Consider the following 23,688-nt stretch of genomic DNA (forward strand, 5'->3'; position numbering starts at 1 on the left):
GAAATATGACACCTCTGTTGAATTCTGATAACTCATAACTACATATATACACAATTTTTTTCCCACCCCTGTCGTAAGTCAGCTGACAGGTTGACTGTTTTACGACAGAAATAAAAAAACTCCTAAAAATATGTTTAAAGCTTTGCCTCAATATGTAATGCACTCATAACTTTGTTTCTCTAATACTTAGACACACATGATTCATATAAATAGATTCAGATGATTTTGACGAATGTAATGAGACTAATTATGACCAATTTACTCCTAAATTTGAATGACAAATCGATATCTGTCTCTGGCTACTGTACCTTCTAGACCTCACGCGTCTGTCCTCACTGTATGTGTTTCCTTGTAACGATCACAGATATGCAACTCTTATTATGCACAGTAGATGACATCACATGATATTTTCATTTTGAATAAATTCACTATTTGGTAGAATACTAGGCCTAGAACATAGTGAGTTTGTCCGGGTAAGGCGCGCTGAGGCTCAGGGAAAGCGGTGCTTTCCCTGGCCTTACACAGCGCGCCGTCGGGGGCGTGTCGGGGGCGGGCCTGTGACATCACGGAGCTGGTTCACCCTCATTGGGCGAACCGCTCACGTGACCGGCCCTGCGCTCCGGCTAGCAGGAAAATCTCAAACCTCCGTCAGACACATGCTTCCCCAAGCGTGCGGACGCGTGCGCGAGCCCCTGCTAAAGCCGCTCTCATTGCGGCTGCAGGGGCTCAGTGCCTAGCAGCAGCACGGTTCAGCGTATAAGCGCTGACTGTGTCCGAGGCCTTAGTCACGCCCCCTGAACCTTGCAGAACCCTCCAGATAATGCTTTGAAGGTAACATTAAAAGGATCCTGTTTATAAAGATGTCAAGAAAGCCATATTTTAATCCCATCTCTGGCAAAACAACTGCCCTTATCTCACCAACCCCATACAACATATCTTGTACATTAGTGGGCCATAAGGGATAACCCACTAGTTAAGTACTTTTTGAAGCTCTGAGGAAAAATCTTGACCTGTCATAAACCCAACATATTGTATTTTTTAAAACAAGTTTTGGAAGAAAAAAAAAACAATGTTTTTTTTTAAACAAAATCAAAGCATATCAAACTCTTAACTAGAACGTCTTAGTAGGACACAATGTATTGTTTTCCCCTAAAAAAAATACACTTGGGGTCTATTCATTAAACTGGGAAGTTCCTTTCCAAGCAAAAGTTTAAGTTTTCACAAGGATTTGTTTCTCGTTGTATTTACTAAGCCTTTATCGTATGTTCAAACCATCTGTGCTACTCTGCACCATATGCCAATTGCGTATGCAAAGGAGGCAAACTCATAAAATTGCATATTCATGGGCTATTTTTAAAGCTATAAATTTGCAGGACAAAGTGAGAGAGAGAGAGAGAGCGCGCGCGAGAGAGAGAGAGAGAGACTTGCATACTGAGCCCACCCGCTGTCGAGGTTCCACAGAGTCTGGGCTCTGGAAAATGGTGGCCGGATAGCCCTATGTTAGCCCAGGATGCGGGTACTCAAGCAGAACTGCTGTACCCCTCCTGTTCTAACACCTTGGCATCTCTGAGGCTTTCAAGTCAGGACCCTGCACAGACCCATAGGCACCAAGCTTGGTAGCCATCTGGTCTCTCGGAATCCATGACTTGGAAATCTCACAGTTCATTTACAGGTTATCAGTACATATACCTATTAAATATAACTCTTTAATAAAATATACTGTGCCTTGTCTTCTATGTTATAAAAATATATAAGTCCCTGTTCTGGTGTCAGGGATGGAGTGAGGGTATATGTTGCCTACACTCACTAGCCTCATTCATGGCACACTTTTGAAATAACTTTTCAACTTTTTCACACAATAAATCACTCTCAGCTTTATCACATAGATGGAGCACCCCCTGAACCTCTATATCAGGTTCAGGGTACCGGGGTATGTATCTGGGCACCTCTCCTTATACTAGGGACCCCTCTTTATAGTAGGGATCCCATGTATGATTGCAGGTATACATAAACCCCTTCATGCCCGTTTACCTTGTCTGCAAGATTCTGCAGCAGGAATCCTGGTGGTGAGTCGTAAGAGTGTTTCCAGAGTCAGAGTTTGTTTGGAGGAATGTGCTTGGCTGCATCCAAGAATCTCACTTGATTCCCGGATCCAACTCTTGGGGTATAACTCTGGAACCCCGATATATAGACACATTCTGTAAAGACCAAATGATTTAGTCTTTAAGGAAGGCAACCAACTCTATATAGTCATTAAGGCCATGTGGAAATCTAGTTCGCATGGTATAGATCCAAAATTGTTCCCTTGTACTTAAACGTAGTACTCTATTGCCCAAACGCTGATTAGTAGTAATAACTTCAATGCCCATAAAATAAATACCACTTGGGTCACACTGATGACAATCATAAAAATGCTTTAAAAGGTGGGTTAAGGGCATGTGTTTATCAATTAATTTTTTCACATTTTTAATATTTCTCATATGTTCCATAACCCAGACCTTCATGCACCTTTTGGTTTTACCAATGTACTGTAACCCACATTTACACTGGAGTACATAAACCACATGGGTAGTGGAACAGTTTATAAAGTGATTAATTTTAAAACTGCGTTTTGTGGCAAAAGAAACAACCTCTTTCTTATTTAACAGGTTTGGGCATATCTTGCATTTACTGCATTTATAATTGCCTTTTAAATCTAAATAAGATCTTAGTGTACCCTCAGTGTTTGGAATGGACCTTAATTGGCTAGGGGCTATTATTCCTTTTAAATTTTGTGCTTTTTTGTACACAATCCTTGGTTTGGACGGGATTTGTGCACCCAGCAAAGGGTCTAGAGAGAGAACCCTCCAGTGTTTAGTGATTGCCTGTTGTATGGCCCTGTGTTTATCATTATATTGAGTGATAAACACTGGAAAATCTTCACTCTGTATCGGACCGGCATGTTTAACCTCCTCTATTATAGGATCTATCCCGGCCTGTGAGATCTGGGTGCAAACTTCCTTCCTAAAGTCAAATAACTTGCGTCTTTTTTTATTTTTATTCTTATTTTTTAGTAAGTTGGTTCTTTTAACAACGTTGACTTTATAAATAGCACAATCTATCAGATGTTTGTCATAGCCCTTCTGTAGAAATCTTTCTTTCAGAAAGAGTACCTGAGTTTGAAATTGCCCTTCATTGGTGCAATTTCTCTTTAAACGTGCAAATTGGTTAAAAGGTATGTTTGTAATCCAAGGTTTAAAATGGCAACTGGAGGGATGGATATACGAATTGACATTAGTCTCCTTAAAGTAGGTTTTAGTACATATTTGCTCTGATTCAATGAAGATTTCCAAATCCAAATAATGCACTGTTGTGTCACTATTTTCCCCACTGAAATGGAGGTTAAACGTGTTGATGTTCAACTGTGCAATAAAATCAAGAAGAGAAGTCTCGTCGCCATCCCAGATAATGAGAATATCATCTATATATCTCCTCCACATGATCAACTGTGGAGGAGATGTCTGGGCAATAATAAGTTTTTCCCACCACCCCATATAGATTGGCAAAGGATGGAGCAAACTTGGTACCCATTGCGGTACCAAGTATCTGTAAATAAAATTCAGATTCAAACAGAATATAGTTGTGAGTTAGTATAAACTTTATGGATCGCAGCCAAAAAATCGATTTGTGTTTGTTCTATCAAATTTGTATCCGACAGGAGTCTCTCAGCTTCTAAACAATAGTCTTTTTTATCTTGTAAGACAACCCCCCCCTTTATCTGCCTCGCGTACTACGATGTTGGTATTTGCCCGCAGATTTTTTATTGATAGGGTCTCACTGGGTGTCATATTTGAACGGCTATATTTGTTTTTTGAAGCCAAAGTGCAAATTTGCCTAAATTCTTGTTCAATCAGTTTGCCAAACAACTCGACATATTGTCCTCTAGAATGATAGGGATAGAATATCGATTTGGGTTTATACCCGGAATGGAAAATTCTAACATCATCAACAGTTTGACTGTATGATTCTCTCGAAATAAACTATCCAAATCCCTATATGCTTGTTGTTCAATGGGGTCGCTATATAGGTTAGTAGCTACCGGTAAAGGTTCCACTACATTAGCTCCCATATCCATACAATTTGCAAAATGTCTATGCAATGTCAATTTCCTCAGATATTTCTGAAGGTCTACAAATAATTCAAACTCCAAAGGATTTGCTGTCGGAGCAAATGTTAGACCTTTTGAAAGGACATTGCACAATTTTAAGTCTATTTTAAAGGAAGACAGATTAAAAATACCTTTAGATCTTAGTGTCTCCGGACTCGGGTATCTCTCTTGTGTTGGGGGCTTTTTCCCCACCCAACATCAGCTGTTTTAACTTGATCGTCAAGCATTAAACCCATGGGCTGCGACTTCCTATTTAAACTCCAGGGATAGCGTCATCACGTGACTCCTGACGAAGCACTACGTGCGAAACGCGTAGAGGTCACGTGTGGCTTTCCCCTTTGGAGTTTGCAGTCGGAGGGAGCAGGTCTCTACACTTCACTCCCCTTCTATACACAGGGTATGTACCCAGATCGGTCCGGACCCCCTCTGCAGTACATAGTGACTTAGTATTTACTTGCTCCCACCCCCCGTTTGTACTGGTGGTTAACCAGATATTTGAATTCCTTGCTTTGTTTTAAATTCTTCCCCATCAATAGACCGTGGTACAGGTACATATAAAGTTGCTTATAGCAATGATACTTAAATTTTTGCAAAAGTAAAAAACTGGTTTGGCCTGGCATTGGCTAAAATACAGTGTCAGCAAAGGGGTTAATCTGACGTGTGGTTTGCACTATTGTACTGTAACCCTTCTGGACTCCATCAAGGGTTCATCATCACAAAGGCCATTTCAACAATATTACACATACACAATAAGCACCCCTCCCCAAATACATACACAGTAAGCCCCACTCTGCAAATACACATACACACACACACACACACACACACACACACACACACACACATACACAGACAGACAGACAGACACAAACACAATATGCCCCCGCCCCAAATACACATACACACACAATAAGCAACCCTCCCGAAACACAAGCACACACAATAAGCCCCCTTGCCAAATACACACACACACACATAAACACAAAAGCCCCACTCCCCAAATATATACACAAGAATCCCCCCTCCCCAAATATACACACACATACACACAAAAAAACAAACAAATAAGTCCCCCTCCCCAAATACAGAAACACAATAAGCCCCGCTACCCAAATACACACATACACACTGCTATAATAAATGAAGATACTGTTAAAAATGATTGTAAAGTTGCATGTGCAATGCGTCAGCTTAGACTTTTTGATCACAACTTTTTAATTGCCCTGTTTTTTTCGAGATCTTGATCTGAGATTTAATGAATCAATAAATAGCATTTGCATCAATATACAGTATTGTAATTGTTCTAATTTCTTATAACACAATCAGGAAATTTCTGGAAGTGAGCTGGGGCAGGTTTTCACACCTCTATTAGTATGTTATTAGATCATACATTTTAAATAAATGTATGTTACCAAATGATCTTACCTAAAACTGAAAGTTTTACAATTCCTGATCCAGAACCATAGAAGTCAGGTGGATTGTTCACTTCACACACATAGGATCCAGTGTCAGATGATCGGATATCATTTAATTGAATTGATGCTATTCCTGTGGTTGGAGGATTATGGTTAATATTCAGTCTTTCAGACTGAGACCCAGGCTTGTAAGATTTTCCATTTGAGTAGTAATATATCTAAAATAGGAATACAAAAAGGTTAAGTGAAAGTCAATAATTAAACAATATATGAAGATAATAATCTATAATATAATATTTATGCATTTTCAATTGTTTTATTGTAATTATTTAAATCAGAGGAACATAACATATGTATTATCACAATGCACTACCTTCAGTGAGATCATTGAAAAAATAAAAAGTTGGAAATATCAGGAATTAAAATAACGTAAAAAGGTTCTGAGAGGTATTGTGCAGCTCTCCATCTTTGGAGCATCATCACTTAAGAGATTTACATTCATTAAAACAAAATAGTTTGGAGCTTTCAAGCATTGTTTGACTAAGGTTAAAGTGATTTTGGATAAAGTGTAGAGTTAAAATAATGGGGAAAGTTGAGCGCAGTGAGTATTGCTAGCTTTGGTGACTGATCTATTTACAGTCGATTGACATGTCTTTGAGCTAGGAGAGGGTTAATTTATTATTGTCTGGGTGTTGGTTGTTTGTAGTAAACTTATTTTACTGTCTAGTCTTTGAGAAATACATAATCAGTTGCTGTGGTTATATGAGAATTACTTGTTGTTCTGCCTCACTTGATAGTTGTGTAGCTGTAATTGATAGAGATATGCAAATTATTGGACTATATTCAACTTTTGCTGTGAATATGGCATTTGTGTTCACACATTAATATTTGCTGCTTGGTTAAAAAAAGGGATATGCACCGACCTTTGCCCAAATGCATGCAATACTGCTGAATGCACTATTTGCACATTCGATTTGACCAAACAATTGATTTGTCCAGAAATTCAAGAACCTGAACTGGAGGAGGAAGAGGGTTCTATATTTATATAGCATTTAGGACTCTAATTAAACTAGTTTCTCTCTATCTCTCCTCTTCCTCCACCGCCACAAACAGCACACAAGTGAGCATGTGACTTAGAGATGCAACTAGGATTAATACTCACGCTCGCAAGCGCCCCACCCTTGATCTTCGCAAAGGACCCTTGGATGAGTTAACATTAACCCCATCTCAATTGCAAATCATATCTATGCACTGCCACCACCTGGGGTATGCAAATAATATAAGATGTAAAATGAATATTTTCCAGGGCCCAAGGTCCCTGTTTACTATAGAAAAAACTATGCACTTTAACACAAAAATCAGTTGTAGCTAAATGTGTCCGAACATGTAAATACTCTCTCCAGATCATGCAACAGTTCATTCAGAGCCCAAAGCATTACTTATTAAATGTTTTAATTTATATAAAAATACAGTACTTAGGTTACAGACAATGTTATTACAAAAAATATACAGTTACCATACAATGCAGAACAGCTTCTTAAATTAAAAGGGTAAAATCTAAAAGAAAAACCTATACATTTCCAAATATCCTATGTTTTCCCCAGAGAGGGTTTAGTTAGAATATGAGATCTACGTGTTTTATCCAAAACACTCCTCTGGTAGGACCTGATTTTGAAAATCTTTACCCAAACCTAAATACATTCTTTCCTCACAGAACCAACAAAAACCCACCCACGTCGTAAACCGTCTGTTAGATCGACAGTTTTATGACAGACTGAAAAAAAACTCTTCTACCAAACCACTTTAAGCTTTGAAATATCCCTGAGCCAGGGTACTGTTTACCTTAGAGTCGGGAGAACCGTCATTTAATTACATCTCTAGATTCTACTAGTACTACAACCAGACTTGGCCAAGGGGCAAGCAGGCCATAAACATTTCTTTGTATTTTATAAAATCAAACTGTACCCACATTAACCCCTGAAGCACCAGAGGGATTAATATACATACTATCTCATGACATTATCATGACACATGCCTCCTTAAAATGACTGAAGGGGCTGGCTTACACTCCAGCCCTGCGCTCACACTAACACTTCCGTCACCTTAGCATGAGGAACCGTCTATTTTGTCCAAGTCAGGGGTCCATGTCTGTACTTGCTGTCTCTCTCTAGTTTTCTCTCCCTCTTCTGCTTGATGATTCTCTGCCTCGCTGTCTATCTTCTTCTCGCTGTCTCTATCTCTCTTATTTTCTTCTGCTGGCTGTGCCGCTGTCTCTGCCTCTCTTCCTCTTGCCCGCTTATTGTCCCTATCTCGCTCTTTCCCAGTCTCTCTTCCCTCTGAAGGCGGTCCCTCTGCCGCGCTGTCGTTCTTTCACATGCTGTCTCTCTCTCCCAGCCTATCTCTCACTTCCCTCTACCTCGCTGTCTTTCCTCCTCGTGCTGTCTCTATAGCTTCCAGCCTCTCCCTCACTTCCTTCTGCCTCGCTCTCTTTCTTCCTCTTGCTGTCTAATCTCTCCCAGCCACTCTCTCGCTTCCCTCTGCCTCGCTCTCTTTCTTCCTCTTGCTGTCTATCTCTCCCAGCCTCACTCTCGGTTCCCTCTGCAGACTGTCCCTTTGCTTTGCTTTCTTTCCCAGTCTCTCTCTCTCTTCCCTCTTCGGACTGTACCTTTGACACGCTGTCTTGATTTCTCCCTTTCCCAGCCTCTCTCTCTCTTTTCCTTTCTTACTTCCTCTCTCTGTCTCTCCCTCTCTCTCAGCAGTCAGGATCTGTGCTGGTCTCTCATGGTCCTCCAGGTCTGTAAACCCTGTCAGATCCAGGGTGATGGGCTGCAAATGTAAACCCCTTCTGCCACCCACTTTGGGACAAACCCCCTTTTGTATTTCCTCTGGGTCCCTATGGATGACAGGCTGTAATGGTAAGCTCTCTCTGCCCCCTTCTTTGGCACAATCCCCCCTCGGATACCGCATGTGGTCTTCTGTGATTTGCTACAGCACCCCTCAACCACCTCCTCGGGACCCCATGTGATCGTCTGATTGGTGTTTATTGATTGTACTGGGAGGTCCTCACAGCCCCTCCCTCCCCCTTCTGTACAACCCTGGTCAGTCACCCTTCCCCGGTCCCCAGGTTGTTTCAGTACCTGGAATTGTTCAGCGGGCTCCTGAGCTTGTTCGGTCACAGCGGTCTCATATTGTGTAACCATCTTTTCAAGATCATTACCTAGCAACACATTAGCAGGAATATAATAAATTACTCCCACCTCCCGCACACCCTACCCAGTATCCCAATTCAAGTATACCTTTGCCACTGGCAAAACATGGTGGCCCCTTACCACCACCCCCATATGCAGAGTCCTTCCAGGAATGATTTCCTCAGGCCGCAAAGGTCCTGGCCACACAAGGCTACGGGTAGCACCTGAGTCTCTCAGTCCTTGGGTGAGATTCGGACCCACCAGGATTGGCTGCAAGTGGGCATCTCTGTTTTCTTGTGACCCAGTTACCACACAGACACCTAGGTGCACTCCAGAGGGGCGATCCTCTACAGAGGCAGTTGCAGGCTGCTTCCTGTCTGGGCAGTCTGTACCTCTACTTTTGACAGATAAACACTGGCGGGTATCTTCCTGCCCAGTTGGGCGAATTCACACCCCAGTTGAAGCCCCAGCAGGCTTAAAAGGCAGTCATTGTGGGGTTTCACTGGATTTACCCCCCTTCCATCCTGGCACCCCCTTGTTAACCGCTGGATCCAGGTTAGTCACATAGGAATCTGCAAGCTTGCCAGCCTCTGTGGCTGACTTAGGACTTCAGTCCTTAACCCACTCTCTCACTTAATGTGGGCACAGCGTTAAAAATTGCTCATGAACCACGACATCCAATAACCCCTCAAAGCTTTCAAATTCCAGACCCCCAACCCACTGCTTGCACAAATATGTCAGATGCCCCAGAAGCTCAGAAAAGCCACCGGGGCCATGCTGAAGGGCTCTGATATTTTGCCTGTGGATTTAAGGGGTCATGTTGAAATAGTGCAGTAATGCAGCTTTGATGGCTTCTGTAAGAGATATCTGCAAAGGTATGCTAATGAAGACTGTTTATGGTGAAATTAACATATGGCTTTATTGAGCCTTTTCCTTTAGACAATGTACAGCGCAAAACATAAAAGAAACCCTACTCCATTCTGGAGAGTAACTAGACAGTATATGCCCTAGCAATCTGTGGCTGGCTGGATAAGCCAGTTCCCAGTCCCAAAAACATATATTATATTTCTCAGTGTTCAATATAAGAAAGCCTTATCTGGTTCTCCAGCTAATAAAAAATGCACAAATGCGCACCAGGGATTAGTGGAAGGTAATTTATTAAAAATACACACAAACTCTGAGGGGATTCAACCCCACCTCAGAACAGCTGTGCAGCTGGGCGGCTAAGTACTACCAAGGAGAACACCTGATGGAGACTAAACCCTAAGCTGCACAGTATACAAATACAGTAAAATTTATATAAAAACACATGAAAGAAAAAAACAAACATGAAAACAACCTATCAACAGATTTGTATAGAAACCGCCATAAGGTTGGGCACTGGCAAGGGGAAACGGACACTCACACTGAGACAGTCAGCAGACTCGCGGTGGCTGCACAGGATCCGGATCTCAGCACCGCAGAGATGGAAAAAACCGCTGCTGTCTCCTGCAGGCTCCGTCTCAGCTTACCAGCATACACGCGCAGGATGACCTGTCGTGACCTCTACGCGTTTCGTACCAAGTACTTCGCCAGTTCCCAGTCCCAAAAACATATATTCTCAGTGTTCAATATAAGAAAGCCTTATCTGGTTCTCCAGCTGCAGGCTTTGCAGTCAAGCCACTCCCAGGAATATCAGTCTGGTTTTCCTCTGTCAGCACCGTTGTGTGCTAAGGAAATCTCCCTCTCCTGTGTCTTGCAATCAGCACACAGTAACCCTGTGTGCTCAAGAAATCTCTTGGCTGGTTCACAGTAGGTGTCTTTTAAACTTGTCTGATTAGCCAGGTGGAGACTGGTTAATTGCCTGTCTGCAATCAACCAGCTCCCTGCTGTATTCTTCAGAGCATTAAGAGGCAGATTTACTTAAACAAGGATAAGTCCCTGTTAAATAAACCCCATGAAGGGAAATACAATGTTTCCGGCTTTATTCTGGGACTAAAAGATGCTGCAACGTGGTGTGGGCATCGCTATATATATATATATATATATATATATATATATATATATATATATATATAGATATATATAGATATATATAGATATATATAGATATAGCTCAAATAAAAATATCACTTGTGAGCACATTCATATGGTGGAGGGTTTTCTGTCACCTTTTTCACCCACCATAACTTATCTAAGGCATAGATAGATAGATAGATATAATGTGTGCATATCTGGTGTTTATATATCTATATACACACATTCAGAATAAGGTCCTAGCTGCGGGCTCAATTCCCATTGGTCAGTTTGAATTTCCCACTCTCCTTAAGCCTGCCTCTGTGGACTATTCTGCTGCACTTGTCCCTGGACTGTTGGTCTACATTTCTCCAACGTATGAATTAATATAGCCTCTTTAACGTTTTATGCTACTGGTAGAGATGAGAAAATTATTCACCAACATTTGAATTTGCCACAAATATGGCATTGATTCGCAAGTGGAGCATTACCTTCAAAATACTAAGGGGCCTATTCTAGTAGCTTCGATAAAATCACTGTCAAATCGAAAGTTTTGGCATGACTTACCTCGTGGTCTGACCTTTGTGTTATCACGATATTCAGAAAAAGTTATCGCATGTCAGATATCGTTAGGTAGGAAAATGCCATACCGCTCGGGATAGCAGTGTCTTTTTCTAAGTTCTACCGCTGCGATCTGTCTGCAGTCTGTAAGAGCTGCACAGAGAGAGCTGCATCTCTCTGCACAACTCTTACAGGCTATGGCACTGTTTTTATTTTATTTTAATAACACAGTATTGAATCAGGGAGTCTCCAGAGCTGAACTGCATTAATTGTAGCCTTGGGGACCCTCTGCTTCCCGAGTTACAGGCCCTGGTATGGTGTTCCAGTATCTCCGCAAAGTTTAAATGTCCCAGTCACGTGACGTGGGAGATTTAAACAATTTGGGGGAGGGCTGACTGAGCATTTAAAGAGCAGGCAGCCAATGGAAAGGCAACACACAGCTGCAGAGTAATGAATGCAGGGCAGCCCACAGCTGCAGGGTAAGGACTAATCACAGGTATGCTGTGTACTGATATGCAGGGGCGGAGACAGTAGCAACGGATAATGGGTAGCATTAACCCCTCGAGTGCATGTGTTCGTTTTATTAATCTCCCACTGTTTCAGACCTGCAATGAAAATTTCATTTGACCTTTCCCTTATATAACATTCTGATTTATAATGCAATTTCATCCTACCTGACGTCCATCTGAAGTATCTGCTGTATTTGGAGCAAAACTCCATTCCAAAACAAAATTTGCACCAACAGATGTACTATACTGGCATGGCAGAACTACACTTGAGCCAGCTTTTGCCACAACAACTTTTTCGGGTATTGTCACATCCACTGAATGAACAGCATCTGAAAATATTTACAAATAAATATATTTTTTTAATAGATAATTATCTTTTTAGTACACATTTGGTAAAACCTAAGAGACTAAGCTCCAATAATCGGTATTGGAGCTCAATCCTGTGTTAACTACCCTTCAAGTCAATGCTGGATCGATATTAAATACACCTTTTTGGAGCTTAGTAAATCCTGGCCTAAAGGATGTACAGGTATTTACAAAAGATTGCACATAATAATCACATTCACTTAAACAGGCTTTTGAAACAAGGTAGTGTTAGACAATTTTTTTGTAAATACGCTCCTAAATATTTAAATGTGATTTACTTTTGTGTGGAAAGGTGGCAAGTGCATACTAAGGCTAAGGTTATAAGGCATACACTGTTCAATACAAATAAACACAACATTTGGTGAATTAGTCCTTTTTCAACAGACTCCATGAATACTGTGGAACTAAGTAAAGATGGGGTTAATGCGATGAATGTGAATTGAATCCAATTAGGATCATTTCAAAGCACCCCATCAGGGCTATTTAAGAGGAGAGGCTACATGGGAACATTACTCTCCCCTGAAGAAGCGTAACTCTTTATGTGAAACGTGCGTCAGGTTTTAGTGAGACATATTGTACACGCACGAGCGGAAAAAATATTTAACATTCGGAAGAAGAAGCAACGTGTTATTTTTATATTATTATTCCCTTTATTATCCTGTACAAATACAACACTTGATTCGTACAAAATACTTATTTCCCATGTACACCATACAGTATGAACTCGTAACGTTAATCTTCAAATTACAATTACACACACACACTTGCAGAACTGTACGACAATAAAAGACAGCTTGAATGGCTACAGGGTATTAGATTTTTAAGACGCCAACTTGAGTTTCTCGACGGTATTGCAGACCGCACAAAAATGCAATTTTCTGCACCCTATACAAATCCAAGTCAACACGCATCTTAAGGCGGTACGGTTGGAAGAAATCGCACGCCATCACATGGGTATTCCGAGGTATACACCACGTGATTTGTTCTAATAATGGTCGCTGTATCTGTACTTGTTCTTATATTTAAGCATTTTTCTTGTAAGTGCATAACATTGTATTTGTTGTCCTTTGTCACCACAGGTGATACATAAAGTTTAAAAATGTTACATTGCGCCCTTCACATTCTTTTTCTTTTAAAATCGGTGCCTGCCCGGCTTCAGTATACCGGAAACTTAGTGATAGGGGGGCAGGAAAATTCCCACACGCTGATTGGCAGTAGTGGTTTCTGTAAGGGACTCCAAAACCTTTAAGAAGCCTTGCAGCCAATCAGGACCTCAGATTCCAGGCGCCAAACCATCAGCAGCAAATTTAAGATACGAAAAAGATGCTCTGTGAGAAATAGACGCGAGCTGGTTTCAGAGAAGTGTGTTTTCAGTGCAAATTGTGTTACATTGTGTGTATGTCTTTTCGTGGAATAAATTGCAATTTATTTTACTGCCTTGTCTTGCTCAATCAAATAATCCCGGTATAAAAGGTGTTAATAACCCTAGTCTCCCATGATAGTACTATCATTCACCCAGTAGCCCAAGCTACTGGGCATACAAAGGACATACAAATAAAATTAAGCTTTAGGAATTGTTAGATTTTTTGGCCATATCAATGCATTTTTGAAAATCCAAACCTTGTTTTTATGAATGAAGAATGAATTAGTTAAAAAAAACTGACATTTCTATCTACTGTACTTAATATATTTATGAAAGTGACTGACACCACTAACGTTGTTTTGTTATTAACCTGCTTTTGTCAATATGAAAACAAAATAGTCAGCATGTGAATAAACAATAAGCACGGAAAACTTTTGGTGATCATGCTTTGTATTTGCAGTATTTGTAAAATATCTTTAAAAAAATAATCTATAATGCATAAAAGACCTATGAGAGAACATATAAATAGTGATACATACATTTGATTGTACAGTTTAGTATATGTATGTGCTGCCATTATAAACTCAACATACTGTATACTACGTATAATTACATTTCAGATCAAGGACTATGACAGATAAAGGAAACTGGATATAGAAAAAAAATGTAAAATGTAAAATAGATTGAGAATTTATATCAGCATTGACCAAGCACAGTTTTTGGCACAAAACAAAGAGTAACAAAATAATGGCTTTAAATGGATAATTTCATACACTCTATTCAGCAAATTTAATTATTATAATATGTGTCATGCAACTCTCCCTAATTTGTTCAATTCTTATTCTCAAAAAAGCTGGCTGATGCACACTGGGCAAAATTGAATCAAATGAACGTTTAAATTACTAAAACACCCAGAATAAAACAAAGTTTCACTTTTTATCAATTTATTTTCAAAATGTCCTTGAGTAAATGTTAAAAGTAGTTTTCAATGTTTTATCTGCACAATCAAATGATCCCGGTATAAAAGGTATTAATAACCCGAGTCTCCCATGACAGTACTATCATTCACCCAGTAGCCCAAACACGCTGCCTAGGGGTCACACTTGACACCTTTCTCACTTTCTATTCTAACATTCAAAAAGTAGCAGAAAACTACCTCTGCAATATTACCAAGATATGCGCTTTTTCTCTGTTGCTTGACTGCAAAACTCTGACACAGACCCTCATTCTCTCCCGTCTCGACTACTGTGACCTCCTGCTGTCTGGCCTTCCTGTCTCTCACCTGTCTCTCCACCAATCTACCCTAAATGCTGCTTCCAGAATCACTACTCTTTTCTAAATCTGTCTCAGGGTCTCCCCTGCTGAAATCCCTCTCCTGGTTTCCTATCAAATCCTGTATCACTCACTCAATTTTCCTCCTCACTTTTAAAGTTTTACACTCTTCTGCTCCTCCTTACATCTCAGCCCTAATTTCTCGCTATACAACATCCCAACTCTTGCGTTCTGCTCAAAGATGTCTTCTCTCTAACCCTTTTGTATCTAAAGCCCTCTCCCACCTTAAACCCTCCTCACTGATTGCCCCACACCTCTGGAAAGCCCTTCCCCTCAATATCCGACTAGCACCCTCTCTATCCACCTTTAAGACACACCTTAAAACACACCAGCTTAAGGAAGCATACGAGTAGCTCCATGGCTGATAATTAACGCCTTATACATTAACCTTGGCCCCTGCAGACGCACTTACCAGAATGCCCCACTACTGTCTCTGTCCGTTCTTCCTACCAACAAATTAGATTGTAAGCTCTTCGGAGCAGGGACTCCTTTTCCTAAATTTTACTTTTATGTCTGAAGCACTTCTCCACTTTGTGTTATTTATATTATTTATTATTTATATGATTGTCACATATATTACTGCTGTGAAGCGCTATGTACATTAATGGCGCTATATACAGAAAGACATACATACATACAATGTTTTTTCTTTCCTTTATATGTCTTTACTCTCCGATTCCAGGGGTCTCAGCAAGCTCTCGAACAAATCCACGATCCAAAACAGCAACGGCATCAGGTAAAATCCAAAGTCCTTTTCTTCTTTCTTTATCTTCATCTTCAAGGGTTAGGGGCCATTACATTGTATTTTTTATTGTATTGTTTCGGGCAACGGAGGACAAGGACGGTGATGAGGATGAAAACGGCCTTCATCCCTTCAGACTGGCAGGGGTAAGTGCAAGTTTTATTTACTTTATGCTGCTGGTTGATGTTTTATTTTAAATGGGCAAATGCACTATTAACCATATCTGGATAATAGTAATTTTGCCCATTACTGTACTGTATTGGTGGGGCTCTTTATAGCAATCTATTCCACTTTTTATTTTTTCGGCACAGGATTGGTACTGCAGGCCAGCAGGGATTCCCGGACACCCGCGGGGACCACCCGAAGACTCCCGTTGGGCCCCCAGACCACCACGGGAACCACCTGAGGGCCCCCAGACACACACAGGGACCACCAAGGACCCCCGGACACCTTCGGGAACCATCTGAAGACCCCCACCGGCCTCTTGTATTAATGCTGTGCAGAAAAAAAATGCTTTTATGCATGTCTCCATCTCTGTTGCGCCAGCCTTTAGCTGATGAAAAGAAATGGTGAGCATTTAAAACGGCGGATTTGCCATTTTTTGGCCTATCGTACGATTTTTTTTTTACTGACTGTTTATTGGTGATAAAAAGCCATTATAGCGTGATACTGCACTGTTATCACTGCTTTGTGACTCGCCGATCAGGCAGTATCGCACTATAAGGGCATTCATCACACTTAAAACCACTTATCACTGCTCTGTGAATAAGCCCCTATGAGCAGTGATTTACATGAGCTTTGTGGATTTAGACCTTTGTGTCCTGGAATTCAGCTAAACTGGGATTCATTTAGACCTGGCAATTGAATTTGGTAGTCTGAAGGTGCGAATCACAGGACATTTCTGGCTAGTCTAAGGACCACCTACTGATACATGGATCTGTAATGTGAAACTTCAAATTGGTAACAGACAGGTATCAGTCATTAGCACAATATTTTCATTTATTTTTACAGAACTCATATGTCAAGAACACTTTTACTTCAGTTTGGAGTTATACTAAAAACCTATTTCCTTGACGATCTGATAGGCACCAGGGGAGGTCCACTGCAAATTGATCTTTACACTGAAAGTAACACTGGCATACAGTACATGCTCACAGTTTTACTTATCCAAATAATTAGTTATTACTATTTTTCACAAGTGACCACATGTTCTGTTGAAATGAATGCTATGAAGGACTTCAATACTTCAATAAAAGCATTTTTTTAACTTACTTACTAAATATAAATTAAATCTTACAGCACAATACCTATTTTGAAAATAATGGTTATAAAAAGACTTCAAAACAAGAAAGGTTCATTTGAAATAAAATAAATGATGAGAACTGTAGGTTCCACTGGTGCAATACAGCCAACACATCAGCAATATAGAATGATAGTGAACCAAGAGTGTCAGTTAAAAAAAGGGCATACAAATAAAATTAAGCTTTTGGAATTGTTATATTTTTTGGCCATATCAATGCACTTTTGAAAATCCAAACCTTGTTTTTAAAAATGAAGAATTAATTAGTTAAAAAAAACCTGACATTTCTATCTTCTTAATATATTTATGAAAGTGACTGACACCACTAACGTTGTTTTGTTATTAACCTGCTTTTGTCAATAGGAAATCAAAATAGTTAGCATGTGAATAAACAATAAGCATGGAAAACTTTTGGTGATCATGCTTTGTATTTGCAGTATTTGTAAAATACCTTTAAAAAAATAAATCTATAATGCATAAAAGACCTATGAGAGAACATATAAATAGTGATACATACATTTGATTGTACAGTTTAGTATATGTATGTGCTGCCATTATAAACTCAACATATACTGTACTACTTATAATTACATTTAAGATCAAGGACTATGACAGATAAATGAAACTGGATATAGAAAAAAAAATGTCTAAAATGTAAAATAGATTGAGAATTTATATCAGCATTGACCAAGCACAGTTTTTGGCACAAAACAAAGAGTAACAAAATAATGGCTTTAAATGGATAATTTCATACAGTCTATTCACCAAATATAATTATTATAATATGTGTCATGCAACTCTCCCTAATTTGTTCAATTCTCATTCTCAAAAAAGCTGGCTGATGCACACTGGGCAAAATTGAATCAAATGAATGTATAAATTACTAAAACACCCAGAATAAAACAAAGTCTCACTTTTTATCAATGTATTTTCAAAAAGTCCTTTAGTAAATGTTAAAAGTAGTTTTCAATGTTTTATCTGTACACACTTTCGGCACTTTGTTAAATTCAAGTCCTCTGCTTGCAAAACTGGGGAAATGCTGGCACTGCAATCAAAGAAAGTTTGCTTTAAATTAAAGCATCTTTTGTGCAACATGTTTTGCCAAATGTATAAAACAGCTTTTTAATCAAGCTTCCTTCATCTAGTACAGATTGCTAGCCAGTGAAGTATATCCCACCATAGGATATTTTTAGCATAAAAAAAAATGGAAAATGACACACAGACACAGAAGATATCCCAATAATATCTGTGTCAGGTAAACCCTTTCCTAGTTCCTGCAATTCACATTCATCAAATTACAGGTAGCTACACACAGAGCAACATTGTTACAAAAGTCCATTGAGATTGATACATTGACTGGGAGTCATGAAAGCATGATCCGTGCGATTGCCACAAAATAGTCGATACCTGCTATTAAAGTCAATGGCAGATATCGCCAATTCCACTGTGATAGCACGAATCACGCTTTCAGGACTCCTGGGCCACTGACGCAAGGAGATGCAAAATGAAAACATTTTTCTTTGCTTCAGTTTTTCTCCCAAATTGTCCTTAAAAACACACACACACACACACACACACACACACACACACACACACACACACACACACACACACACACACACACACACACACACACACACACACACACACACACACACACACACACACACCACAGTGAGATTACCCATTATTTTCAATAACATTTTGTTCTGATAAAAGAAAAAATTATTTAGAGCACATGCAACATTTCAATGATAATAGACGTGATTTAGCTCTCGACCTTAAGAAGTTCAGAATGTACCCAACTTAGAAATTATTTTACTTATATAACATGCATTTGACAGAACCCACTAAACATGCAAATATTAACATGGTGAAAGCTCCAAACGACCAATTTATGTCTAGACAGATTATTGCTGGAGTTTGTTTTGATACTACATACAAGAAAATTATTCATGCTTTTTCCCTACTATTAAATACTGTATGAAACATGTTTTTTGTATGTCTCAACAAAACGTACAGAACTGAAGATATAATAACTTTAAAATCACAAAACAAAAAGAAAATACAATTAGCTATTTCTTACCTTTCTTGATAAGGGGGGCAAGCATAAAAATAAATATATATTTTCGTAACATGTTTAGGTCTGTGATGAAAGATTTAGTGCTTTTTCCTTTGCTTTCCAGAATCAAATAGACTCCTGAATGAACGAGATAGCAGTCTTTATTGTCTAACTAAAGGGCTGCACACAAAAACAAACAGCTAGTCACTGATACCTCTGTTAAAGGTACAGGGGTACACCTAGCAGGTCCAAAAAGTATATACCTGTTTAAAGATATTCTATTTTTCCTATAGCGTACTGTACTTGTGAAAAGATTCCGAAATATTTTGAAATGTTTTAAAATAATATTTTTGTGCAGTTTGGAAAGTGTATGCCTATAATGTTCTTGTTATAAAATCTCTGACTATTGCATAGAATTGCTGAAAACTATTTTTAAAGGTATGTTATGACATCCTAACTAATCCATGAAAGAAGCAGTATGCTGCATATCTAAAACAGTACCTCATTATCAATGAGTTAACAACACTCCAGTTCTGACTACAGGTATAAATTACTGTACGTCTACTACTTTGTATTAGCCTTCTGCTTTTCAGCAGTGATAACAAAGTCTGTGGGCAACTCAGAGTCAGACCCCTAAATGCAAACTCCCTATTCCTTATTTGCATAGGGTAAGGTGGAGGTGCAGAATGGGTGGTTATACCAAGACTTATGTGGAGTTAAAAAAAACATTTTCTGGAATTTATTAATTCAATATAATGTTCCCCGTGGCAGAGAAAAAACTCTGCATTATTGTCATGGGAGACCAGGTAATTTCACCTTTTTACCGGGATCATTCACTGAGCAAAACTAAAATAGGCGTACACACAGTGGGACACAAAATACATAAGAAAGACACACTTACTGGAGGTCTGGGCTACAAAACTAGACTTTCCTAGGTGAAATATAACGTAAAACAAAGTCTTTGGTTGACCAGAACTTGTCCTGGAATGATCTGGAACTCAAAACGGCATGAAGTTCCTGACGCCACCGCTGTGTCCACCCCAGAGGTGCTGAAATCCCTTGACCGGGAGCTAGCTCCAAACGTCCTGAAACTATATTCGGCTTGCAATCCTAGCCGCGACCGCTACATTCAATTCTCATAACTTGTCCCAGAAAAGTGGGACTTAGAAAATTTCTCGACCTGAAATTTCTAAAGCCGACTCGCTGCTATTTCTCCAAGAGCATCTTTTCATACATTCAAATTTGCCGTTGATGTTCTGGCGCTTAGAATCTCATCTCTGGATTGGCTGATGAATATGAATTATATACCTACCTAATTGAAGCTCACACCCTCCCACATTTAAATGGTTAAAAGCTCACTCCATTGCATCTCCCATTCTCAGGGGAACTTGCTTGCTTGCAGTTTGATTGTGACAAATCTAATACAGAGTGCTTTTCCTGGTAATGTACAGGTTAATAAGAGCTTCAATCAGACTTAGAACTATGCAACTAATTTTGACAGATTTATTATAAATCATTCTTCTTGGTAATGAACAGGTTATTAAGAATTTATATTAGTGTTAGGTACCCTTGAGATGTGGTCTGCCGTGTAGTGGCTCAAGGGCTTACAACACTTTGGCCAAAATGTTAAACTAAAAGACCATTTTATTTCATTGATATGTATACATATATATTTAGGCACTGTACCGTGTATAAGTTTCACTGGATGTGCACTGAGCTCTGTCTGTGTTTCATGTTCTGTCTCTGGTTTTAAATATATATTGCTATGCTCAGTAGCACTCGTCTGTGACACTTATATGCTTATATATATATATATATGTTGTGGTTATTTTTGGGGTTCAATATGAGCTTGTAGGTGTCCTGTATGTTTTACAATTCTTGTTCAGCTGGTCTTAGCTGATTGGAGGGTGGCTCCTCCTACCTAATTGAAGCTCACCCCTCCCACATTTAAATGGTTAAAAGCTCACTCCATTGCATCTCCCACTCTCAGGGGAACTTGCTTGCTTGCAGTTTGATTGTGACAAATCTAATACAGAGTGCTTTTCCTGGTAATGTACAGGTTAATAAGAGCTTCAATCAGACTTAGAACTATGCAACTAATTTTGACAGATTTATTATAAATCATTCTTCCTGGTAATGCACAGGTTATTAAGAATTTATATTAGTGTTAGGTACCCTTGAGATGTGGTCTGCCGTGTAGTGGCTCAAGGGCTTACAACACTTTGGCCAAAATGTTAAACTATAAGACCATTTTATTTAATAGTTATCTATACATATATATTTAGGCACTATACCGTGTATAAGTTTCACTGGATGTGCACTGAGCTCTGTCTGTGTTTCATGTTCTTTCTCTGGTTTTAAATATATATTGCTATGCTCAGTAGCACTCCTCTGTGACACTTATACGCTTATATATATGTTGTGGTTATTTTGGGGTTTCAACATGAGCTTGTAGGTGTCCTGTATGTTTTATATTTTATAAAATGCTAAATGTGGAATGTGAAAACCAATTCACTCTGTGCATGCAATAAGTTACGGAAGTTACATTTCTACTGCACTTGGAAAAACTGTTTAATTATTAACATACTGTGAAAGCTGAATCAGATTAGTTAAAGAGGTGAAGTGCTACAGCTAAAGAGGTGTGGTCACTGGTCAAACACCAATATCTAATAAAAGGAAACTGTAAGAACAAATAGTATTTATAGATAATGTTTTCAAACATCACATGAGAATGAAAACACCTGAAGCTGAGTTATAGACCAGGGCATTAGTGGGCAATTATAGACCAGGGCATTAGTGGGCAGTAGGCCCATGCGTAGTCACTCTTTACCTTTGGCAGTAAATTTAAATTGTGTGTATGTTATTATATTATCATATTTTAATCCATGCATTTTACATTCGTTGATACACTCACTCTGCATATGCACTATCTTTTTAATCTTCTAAACCCTTATATTTTTCCTGATACAATAAGCATTTGTAACTAGAACTCCATATACTGTACATGACAGGTATAATAATTCCCCACCTACTGATACAGCGGCCGTTATCCGATTATTTTGCGGGTTGTATTCCGTTGCATACCTAGTCTTGGTGTGTGATTTCTTGAAATTTTCCCGCGTCAAGAGGCGAGTTTATTAGTGTTTTGATCGAGTACAGAAAATTGAATTTTAGCTTTGTCTGCAATACCGTCGACAAACTCAAGTGGGCGATAGCGAGTTGTTGTATTAAAAATGTAATTGCAATTCAACCTGTCTTTTATTCCTGTACAGTACTTAAAGTGTGTGTGTGTAATTGTAATTTGAAGATTAACGTTACGAGTTCATATACTGTACATGGGAAAGAAGTTCTTTCTGAGGCTCCTTAACCATACACAAATCCTCAAACTGTACCAAGCTTTAGAAGATTAAAAATATGAACACACACAACAAAAAGTATTTTTAATGAATTAAATGTTTTATTTGTATACTGTACAGTGTATCAATGACACATTTTTAGATATTTAAATGACTTTAGAACTTTAGGACCGTCCTGGACTCAAGGTTAACCAGAGGAAAATGCAAATACCTGGTCCATTGGAGGGGCTTCAGACCTGAGGAGCGCTTTGGGATCCCCTGGGACCAACTTCATGCCCCAAGGCTCATTCGGGCCTTTCACCACAGGTTTCTCTCCAAGCCATCCCTGGGACACCCGGAGGTCGCCCCTGGAGGGGGTGTACTGTAAGGATTGGGCTTCGATCCTGCCCCCATGAAGCGCCCCGTGATGAGACAGGTGATGCACCTCGTTGTAATCCAGGGGGAGCATGGAGGGAAATAGAACAAAAAGACAAAAAACAATCTAAGTGTAGACAGTTTTTAAATTAGTGTAAAATTCTATGTCTTGTCTTGGCTCGTATGTGATGCCTACTTACAAGATGTAAGTTAAAATCAAGCGGTTTTGACACACAATGGTCTCTGCTAGGAATGTTGTTCTCCACTCAGTGATGGGGTCTCCAATTCTCAGCTCAGCAACAGTGTATATGTAAAAGAAATGATACCATAGTGCAGACCAGTACAATATAAAACTCGACTTTATAGGGTTAAAAAATGAACACTTACAATAAAAACAAGTAATTTAAGCATGTTTCACAATCATTGTGATCAAGGAGAGAAGAGTTTGTTAGCTTCAGGCTCACCCGCCTCCTCCGATGTGACTTAGTGTAGTTCACCTCTCTCTGGGACTGTGTGTCTCCGGCGGTGGACGGCGTCTTTCCGGGCTGTCTCCCCTCGTGGGCTCCCTCTTCTGTGGGTTGTTAGACTCCCATTTAGCAGATGTTCGCAAGTGCTGCACTTGGAGCTGCCTCTCGGGTGGATGATTCTGCCTCTCTCTCCGCCGGTCCAGAGAGAGAGGCAGAATCATCCACCCGAGAGGCAGCTCCAAGTGCAGCACTTGCGAACATCTGCTAAATGGGAGTCTAACAACCCACAGAAGAGGGAGCCCACGAGGGGAGACAGCCCGGAAAGACGCCGTCCACCGCCGGAGACACACAGTCCCAGAGAGAGGTGAACTACACTAAGTCACATCGGAGGAGGCGGGTGAGCCTGAAGCTAACAAACTCTTCTCTCCTTGATCACAATGATTGTGAAACATGCTTAAATTACTTGTTTTTATTGTAAGTGTTCATTTTTTAACCCTATAAAGTCGAGTTTTATATTGTACTGGTCTGCAC

At 39.6% G+C, this 23,688-nt stretch overlaps 1 protein-coding gene across 2 annotated transcripts in view; it reads right to left on the reverse strand.

Annotated features, from left to right (window-relative positions):
- VSIG2 (V-set and immunoglobulin domain containing 2) overlaps window positions 1-19,150 on the reverse strand; it is a 52,794-nt gene extending 33,644 nt beyond the window's left edge. For both annotated transcript variants that reach the window (XM_075604295.1, XM_075604294.1), the window contains exons 1-3: window positions 19,005-19,150; window positions 11,981-12,144; window positions 5,573-5,780 (exon numbers count right to left, since the gene is read on the reverse strand). In XM_075604295.1, coding sequence (XP_075460410.1) covers window positions 5,573-5,780; window positions 11,981-12,144; window positions 19,005-19,056 — 424 coding nt within the window. In that variant the 5' untranslated portion in view covers window positions 19,057-19,150. The remainder of the gene's footprint in view (window positions 1-5,572; window positions 5,781-11,980; window positions 12,145-19,004) is intronic.
- Between the last annotated feature and the right edge of the window lie 4,538 nt (window positions 19,151-23,688).

The sequence above is a fragment of the Ascaphus truei genome, chromosome 6 (assembly GCF_040206685.1).
Source record: "Ascaphus truei isolate aAscTru1 chromosome 6, aAscTru1.hap1, whole genome shotgun sequence".
Lineage (NCBI taxonomy): Eukaryota > Metazoa > Chordata > Amphibia > Anura > Ascaphidae > Ascaphus > Ascaphus truei.